Here is a 9,049-nt window from a genome sequence, read left to right on the forward strand (position 1 = left end):
CCATCTCTGTTTTCTAAAGTTTGGGTTTGGGTTGCGTTTTTTTCTGTATGGCATAAGAGAGAGAGACCTGAAACAGATTTGTGTAACAGCTCATGGTATCCTGCAGCTGTAAACAGACTGTTTTATTGCTTTTGGATGGCATGTATAAAGATGGTTATGAAATGTAAATACATGTAAATTATTGCTCCACAAGTATTAACTATCACACTATAATTTTTCACTGTTTTGTGAGAGCTGAGAGTTCTTTTAAATTATTATGGAATTATTGAGTTTAAGTGATAGGTAATGGTGCTTTAGCTCAATATCTTGCACTTTCAGATAAAATTATAGTATTAGTATGCAATTATTTCATTGTTGATAAAATGACTGGAGGATGTATCTCCCACATGAATTTTTTTTCCTGTGTTTTCTTAATAACTTTTTTCCACCACCAACATTTCCAGGCAGACTGCATGAGATACTGAATTTTCCTCTATGCCATCCCTCCCAAGCCATCTGTCATTATTTATTGCTTATTTCACCCTTGCCAGAAAGAAACTTTTTGTACAACTTACCTTGGATTGTTCTCTTCGTAATCTTTATGCATTTTAGCTGGAAAATTTGTTTTAAAAAAAAATTAAGAGAAAATGAAACGTGCTATTTTAGAACACTTCAGATAATTGTCTCAACAGACATGCTTTTGATTTTGTTTTAGAGAATACAATTGAAAGCTCTGGCTCTCAGGACCTTCAATTGTCCCTCTACTTTTCTCAAATATGAGAAATGTTTGTGTTATGGCCCTGTGCTGTGGCTGCAAAGTCTGTGTCAGTTTGCAGTATCCAAAAAGTGTATCGCAACACATGTGATTCATTCCTGATTTCCTTCACCTTCTGCTTCTCCCTCATCTTTTTCTCTCGCCAGATTTTCCCTGTCTGGGGAGGTGCATCGTGTGTTTATATCACAAAGTGAGAGGTTTATTTATTTTATTAGTTCTGCGTGTATGTCTGAAAAAGACATCTTGTGATCCACACAGATGAAGAAACTGAAGCAGAGAGGCAAATGGCTACAAGGAGATTTCTTGCTAGCAGTAAGCTCCAATTCAATGAGAAATGCAGCATCAGCCACTCTGACCTAAACCTTGGTCAGGTTAATTTTGTAAATGACTGTGATTCTTCCTCATAGAAATATCTGCCTAGTAGTCCTAAAGCACAAAATGAACCAAAAAGCTCAACCCACACCCATCCCAAAACACTCCAGCAACTCTCTTAATATCCTGTGACTGTCTGATTCTCTAATACTTGGTGAGTGCAGTTTATAAGCATGGGCCTTCTGTTTACGTAGATTATATACATAGGTGTATTTAGCTGGGTTGAAGTCACCAGTGTTGGCCTGCCCACCCCTACATGTACAGCACAGGTGCAGTTTTCCCTGTGTGAATGGAATGGTGAGGATTGTACAACTTCCTAACCATAGAATTGCACGCGTAAGAGAGGTTGCACTGGCATAATCTGTCAAAAAAGTAAAAGTTAATTTCAACCAAAACCAGAGTATGACTGTAGTCATACGAGTGACACATTGGTTTAAGAAATACAGTAGGATCCCATTATGAAAAGCAATTAGAATGTTTTTCCAAAATACACTGATAAGGCATGAAATCTGTATGAAATCTGAAATTCAAATGAGCAGTCAGGAATTTGGGGGGGGAGAAAATTTTCTCAGATGTATTTCGTATCAGTGCATCTACTTAAAACAATTTTTAAATGGAAGAATAGATAATAACCAGTTAGAGGAAAAGTGTACTTCCTAGGAAAGGAAATTGCAGGTGTTAAAAATATACTTTAAAAGTAAAAATTTAGAACTAAATTCTTCTTGTTGTATTGGTTTGCCTTCAGAGAATGGATTTGGGTAGCTGTTTTTAGCAGTGGATTGGGCAGTTAGCAATCATCCTGTAATGATACCTGACTCTCCTAAAATTTTTCAAAAGCTAAATGCTCTCTAGTAAAATCATTCTTGCCAAAAGGTACCTTAAGATTCAGAAGAATCAATTTGTCGACGATATCTCTGAGCAGGGATGACTTTAAATATTGAAACTCCATTCCTTACAAAGAGACATTACTTACCTTGCTTCTTTTTCATACAGTGTGAAATATTCAGTGTCAATGAAACAACCAGAGCCAAAGTCAGGAAGGCCAAAACTCCCCAGACAGAAAAATGGCAGTCCATTTCTGTAACTGAAAGAAAATAATTTTACCATTTGTGTTGTCTAACAGTTTTACTGTATTCCTTTTGCTTGGTTGATTTTTGCTTTCTGTAATTGAAGCTGCTATTTTGTTGTTTACTCTCTGACAGCTATTGCTATACAAGGTACATAATTAATATCAAAATAATTAATATCAAAATAATTAATATCAAAACCAGATGCTAAATAATAAGAAAGCAATTATAATAAACTGTTAGCAGAAATACTTTTTCATAGAAATTCAGCCAAAGATTAGGCTATTGGTTTGCCTGTAAGATGTAGTAAAAAATAAGATATTAATAAAGAAAAAAGTAATTTTACTGGATAGCTGTGAAATTATTTCTGCAGTTGTCTTTAACTTAGTATTTGCAGTAAATTCAGTAAATTCTTGGCTAAATTCTAGAGTTCATGAAAGTAGTTCTGAATTCAGTCAAAACAAATTCACTGGATGTGTCTCTGAATAATACCTAAGACTGTAACGTTTTAATAATCCCTGCAAAATATGTCAAAATTTGGTTGTGTTTTCTTGTCTTGTTTTACAGCTGTTAAAACTGCTTACTTGTACTCATTTTTTTGCCTGAAAAACGAGAGGAGGTGATGATAAAGGACAAGCATCCTTTATCATCACCAGTGAATGACACTGGGGGAACCAATGAAGCCCCCAGTACTACTGCAGAGAAAAGTTCAAACAGCTCCTGGAAAATCACTTGGTAAAAGGTGAGTCCAGTTATTTGAACAAAGTCTTCTTTTGCTCTAAACTTGCCTCTCCTTGCAATAAGAAAGACAGGAAAGAACCCCCCTTAGCACAAAATCTGTTTTTTTCATTTAATTAATTCTTTGATTAACCTAGTTGATACAAATTTTCCATCACAAACCATGCTGAGGAAAATAGCCTGTTTGTGATAGTCCAGTGGCCAAAATTATCAGCGTTGTTGCATATGGACCCTTCCTTGGCAGAGGAAAAAACACTTAGCCAAATAAATGAGTGAAAGGAGCTTGCAGCTTGATTCTTCACTTTCCCCAGACATGTTTCATGTTCTCCGAGATTTGGAATGTTTGTTCGTGACTGACCGGCTCAAAACCTCCTTACAGGTTTTGTTCCCTTGTTGTGCTGGTGTTGACAAAGCTCTTTTCGTTTTGTTTTACTCCAACTCTTTGTCTTGACAAAACAAGACAAGATAAACCGTGGTAGCAAAAATCACAAATCACCTGGGCTTCTGGGATGTAGGTTTCTTTCCTGACCAGAACTCTCTTTCAAAAGGAACAAAGCAGAACAAACAAGCTGTAACTTTCTGACAGACTTTTAACTTTTTTTTGCATGTGGTGCTTTTAGTGGCCATTTATCCTTCTTTTTGAACTGAATGTCCTGTTTCCCTTCCTTTCTACCACTTGAGTTCTCCCAAAGGTGTTTGAGGATTGTTTATCACTGCAATACTCCTCTTCATGTTGAAAGGCACTTTTTTTGCAATGAGATACTGACATTCCTGAGGAGAGACAACACCCCCATGAAGCAGCTATACATCATTCTAATTTTTCAGGAAGGGAATTAAAAGAATGGGAAATCCTACACTGAAAAGATGTTATCAAGCTACATCAAGAATCACCAGTCTTTGGAACCTAGTTACTGTGCAATTAGTCACTCAATATTGCATCCCATGCAACCTGTCCAAAACTACAAGTCTGTCCAGGACAAGAAATTTCAAGTCTCACTGTTGTCCGTAAATAATCAGAATCGTCTTTCATTCTTCTCCTGTCTTATCTTTTCTGATGTGATTATTTTCCATTCTTCTCATGTTCCTTTCATATTTCTTTTCCTACAAACACTTTTTCAAAGCAAAAGCAGTATTGCGGTCTGCGAGAAGGGAAGCACATGTGACTGTGGTAGAATCACAGAATCAATTATGTTGGAAAAGTCCTCTGAGATCATCGAGTCCAACCTATGACTGAACAACACCTTGCCGACTGCACCATGGCACTCAGTGCCACGTCCAGTCTTTCCTGAAACACCTCCAGGGACAGTGACTCCACCACCTCCCTGGGCAGCCCATTCCACAAACTACAACTCCGATTCATTAGAATAAGAAGAGTTAGCAGGTACCTAAAGTACAGTTAGGATCCAACGTTGTTCCTTTTTCTTCATATAGAATGTTGTAATTTTTCTCTCTGATCCAGGAATCCAACTTTTCCATGGTGTTTCCAAAGTAGAAGGAAAACTCTTAGTTTCCATTTGACTATTTTCAACCCTTAACTGACCCACTTTTTGTTGTCAAGTATTATTTTCCTGTCTCAACTTCTGATTTAAATTGAAGTTATTACCTGGGAAATAGTAAAAGCTGGATACAATTTTTTTCATTTCAGTTTTCAGATTTAAATTCTATAGTATTTGAGCAATCCCACTTTTCAAGAACTTTAAAAACATTCTAGGAAAAAAGCCATATAAAACTTGGATTTCTAATAAACTATACCAATGTTTTAAATGTCACAATCTATAGTTCTTTCTTAAACACAATTTAGGAAATTTCATGGTTGTGGGTAGATTAAGAGAAGAACATTTAAATTTCTTCCTGGATGAACATTATTTAGTTTATTTTTAAATTCATTTTCCACAACACTGACTTAAACATCTGCTTGTGTTTCAGTAGAATGTATACAAACAATATGTGTGACTTCAATTTTTTTGCTTGTTTGTTTTTGCAATACTAGATATTTGTTTGTCAGACAACACTACTTATACTGGAGAAACAACAACAGTTTTTAGCCCATAAAACCACAGTAAACACTTTGATCAGAGATGTAATGGTGCTGTTCTGAGAGCTCTATGCCATTCTAACATCAGTTTCAAGTTAATCTTATTACCCAGATACAAAATATGAAAAATTTTGGTTTTATATCCTAGCTTTACAGATATGCAACTCCCAGATCTTCCCATGTCTTCTTGTTGTTATAGGTGTTTCCCATATGACACTTATATTTATAACTGCATTTTATCAATATTAACTACTTCGACAACAGCAGCATTAGAAGGAAAGCTGACTGACTGTGTGAAGAACAATTTGTCTCCACAGATAGCTACACTGCTGTCCCTAAATGTACAACAGCAGATGCAACCTCTCACAGTTAACAGGTTGTGCTAAAGACAAAAATAAGATAAGGAGATTGTAGATGGCGAGTGAGAAATAAACAGAAAGTCTATTAGATTAATTATATTCTATTTTGAAATGGTGTCTTCTATTCTCTAATTTTAATTCTCATTCAAGTAATCTATTTTCAAATGGAGCAAAACCAGATTATTCTTTTTTACATATTATATGGTTAGTCCAAAGAATCCATGACACTGTATTCAGGGGCATTCTCATTCAAGCAATCAAACTGATTTTTTTTTTTAATTGTTATATCTTTGGAAAAGAGTCATATGGAATAATTAGGCCCCTTGGGAATAGTACACTATGATTCTAATACGCTAAGCTCAAATTCCATCACGGTTTTTTGTGACAGTCTATCTGACTAGTTTTCTATCTGTGATAGGAAAACTTAAGGGTGGTAGTAGTTTGTTAAAAGAAATAATACTGAAATATTCTTAAAGTAATGTGCTCCTCTGTGAAAGGAAAAAAGTTCATTATACACCCAAAGGTTTCATGAGAGGGACAACAATTCTTGTTATATCGTTAGAAGACTTTGGGATGTGTGAGTGGAGAAGCAGTGTATTTAAATAATTTAAAAGATTACAGTATTTTGATTAACTAATATCAGTCTCTCTTTAGTATTAATGATACATTCTTATGCTCCTATTCTTCCATTTCTATTTGAAAACCAGGTTAAACTTGGAGTAGCATCCAACTAGAACATAGGTAAGTTACTTCATTTGGATAATGTTTTTACTTTACTGACTTTAGGGATGGGATTACTCTCCACCTCTTAGTATCTTTTACAATGCTATAAACTGAAGCTACCATATTCACACCACAAAACACAAACAACATACCTTCTAAATGCGTAGTTAATTGTACTTTTTCTCTTTAAAAATCTATTGACAACTTTATCCACCAACAGAGACAAGACATGGGAATAAATACAGAGTTTTGGTTATTTGTTCTTAGGTTTTCTCCTTATGGGGTGCATTATACTGTCACTGGAGGGCTGTGAGGCAAAAGAGGCAAAAAAAACCCACAACCAAAAAAACCAAAAGCCTCCAAAACATTCTAATCTTTCCTGATGAACTTGTGCAATTCAATTTATTGCAACTCAAAGGAGTGGACATAATCACGTACTTACCTGCAGGGACAGGAGCCAGATTTAACAATTCATGTTGGATATTTGTCCTCCTAACAACATAAGAATAGGTAGCAGGGGTGCTACGTTTTGTTCCTCCTTGCTCTAATGTATTTTGTTTAGACAATCCATTACAAAGGATAACAGGAAGATAGCATACATCTAACAGGTTTTTGTACTGAAAAGGAACATGAGGCAAGGAATATAGATACCATCTAGCTGGACATGCCACCTGTGGTATCAACGCATTAGCCACAGAGGCAGATTAATTGCTACCAGATTTATGGGGATGATCTGGAGCACAAAATGGTTTCTTTCCTTTCTTTCCTCTTGTTTTTGTCTACAAATTTGTCAAAGATGAGATAAAACTGTCTTTCCTCCCCTCTTCCAATTAAATCTTGATATAAATAATATTTTGTACTAATGGCCCTTAGAAAAAGAAACCCATTAAGAGATTGATGAATGTTAAATTAGCATTAAAAATGCTTCCACCTCTGTGAGCTTTTATTACAGGATTAATTCTCTGAAAAAAAGATTCCTTAAACTGCAATTAATTAGTGCACAACTAATTGCTTTGTAAGGTAACAACTTCATACTTCAGAAGGGAAATAGCACATTGGAAAATAAGAAGGCCCACAGCACAGTATTTTCAGCATAAAACTAATGCCAATGCTTAGTCTTCATTATCAAAACTTAATTAATGAAGGTTTAGCACCGTGAGCCACCTTCTTGGAAGACTGCTAATGTACCATAGCGTGGTTCTACTGCTCCTATGTTCGCAAGTTTAAAAAATAAGGCTTACCTGGTTTTGTTGTTTCTAGGAATACTCCCCTCCCCTTTATCCAACAGGAAATCAAGTTACCTTGGCAGATATTGGATACTCTTTTGTTTCGGACCCGGCAGCATGAACCTGTCTCTAGTTGTCGTCAATCTCAAATCCCTCCAGTCTTTTTTTTTCATCTCCTTTCTTACAAACAGGAAATGTGGTTCAGCTTTAAGAAGCAAACTCACGTTCCTCTTCAGTGTTTGCCTCCAAGAGAGAATTAAAGTATTTATGTGTACCCTTGTACTCATTATCCACCTGTCTTGCCACAGAAGAACATGTACAGGACTATTAGTTTCATTTATGTGATACAAACTTACTTTTGTAATATTCATATGAGACTCATACTCTAAATCTTCTTTGGTTTAATGTTATGTTGAATTCAACAGAAGTATTTTGATACCTCTTAAACGAAATTACAGAACTATTTTACCTAGGAGTGCTACATAACTCTTCCTCTCTTGACGTTTCTAAGCCAAGTCTGAAAATCCATTGCTGAGAGCCTACAGTTTAGCAACAACAGGATTCAGAGGCATGATGAAGGAATTATAACACCACCAGCTCTTGAAGGTCAGATCAGAATAACATAATGTGATTCCTCCATTCCTTAGAGTTTATGAATCTGGGGCCACAGTCCTGTACAGTTGTGGAAAGAAAGGATAAATCAGCATGTGGCTTGCTGTGTGTATTTGTCTTTAAAATTTAATGAAACATGTCTGTGTTTAGGCAGAGAAGCCATTTTATTCTCAGAATCGGAGTAGGTTCTTCCAGAGGAAGCTTGCACACTGAGTACTGTCAAAGAAACCTTCTGTTAACTTCTGATGTTTTAGGTATAGTATGGGTTTGGGGTTTTTTCTTCAGAGCAAACGGTTTTATTTCCTACTGTGTGTAATGTAGAAATAGGAAGCATTTCTTATGAAAAAAAAAGTGAATCACATGAACATGTTTGTCTTTTTGGAATACATGAATTGAAATAGCCCTCAGTGTAGTCTAAGGAGCAATGTAAAACTACTCTTCAAGAAAGACTCTAATGTGATAAAATGTCCTCTGCAATCTATATTTACTTAGGGTGCTATAACTCTGAAATATTATTTTTATATTAACTGCCTTAGATCAATGCTTAAGAAATAATTTATTGGATTAGCATTTTAGTTGAACATGAAATAACGGATTAGTCTTGGTTAATATAATATATCCTTCCATTCAAGTCTAAGGGTGATATAGACTTAACTACTCAAAGCTTTATCATAATGAAGTGAATAGAGTAGGAGGAATTAATGTGAAGATACTCAAAATGGTGGGAATTCTTATAGAAGGATACTGAATTGAGAGAGAAACTGGAGATGGTGGAAGATGTGCATTGCAAAAATGAAGGCAGTTGCTTCGTTTCTCAGCTAAGAGCACAAGGAGTAAATCTGAGATCTGCAGAGAATTCAGAATAAAATGCTTATCAGCCCGAACAAGAAGCTTACAAGAAATAAACTCCTTCAGAGATAATTAAGAGCATAATGGAAAGGTGAATCCTGAGAATGCAGTGGGGAATTTCTGGGTTTGTAGTCCTGCTGGTGTGTTAATAAATCTGCTCTCCAAGAGCAAATCATTGCTGTACTGTATCAGCTTTGAGTGGCTGCAAAAGCAAAGTCTATTGGAATGAACATGAACTTGGTATGCTATTTTGGGCAACCTGCAAGAGACAGAAAGCTCTGTTAGACAGCAAGAAAATATTTGCTTCAGGCAGT

The 9,049-nt window shown here is 35.7% G+C and overlaps 1 protein-coding gene across 4 annotated transcripts in view; it reads right to left on the reverse strand.

The window, feature by feature from the left end:
• Nucleotides 1-7,446, reverse strand: part of LOC103613856 (T-cell receptor-associated transmembrane adapter 1) — a 15,138-nt gene extending 7,692 nt beyond the window's left edge. Inside the window, exons 1-4 of one of the 4 annotated variants that reach the window (XM_017731802.1) lie at nucleotides 7,290-7,432; nucleotides 4,317-4,398; nucleotides 2,100-2,210; nucleotides 555-591 (exon numbers count right to left, since the gene is read on the reverse strand). In XM_017731802.1, the coding sequence (XP_017587291.1) occupies nucleotides 555-591; nucleotides 2,100-2,202 (140 nt within the window). In that variant the 5' untranslated portion in view covers nucleotides 2,203-2,210; nucleotides 4,317-4,398; nucleotides 7,290-7,432. The other 3 variants (XM_017731801.1, XM_017731803.1, XM_008631700.2) reach the window with 3 other exon arrangements.
• Nucleotides 7,447-9,049: the final 1,603 nt, after the last annotated feature.

This window comes from Corvus brachyrhynchos, unplaced genomic scaffold (genome assembly GCF_000691975.1).
Source record: "Corvus brachyrhynchos isolate BGI_N302 unplaced genomic scaffold, ASM69197v1 scaffold3, whole genome shotgun sequence".
NCBI lineage: Eukaryota > Metazoa > Chordata > Aves > Passeriformes > Corvidae > Corvus > Corvus brachyrhynchos.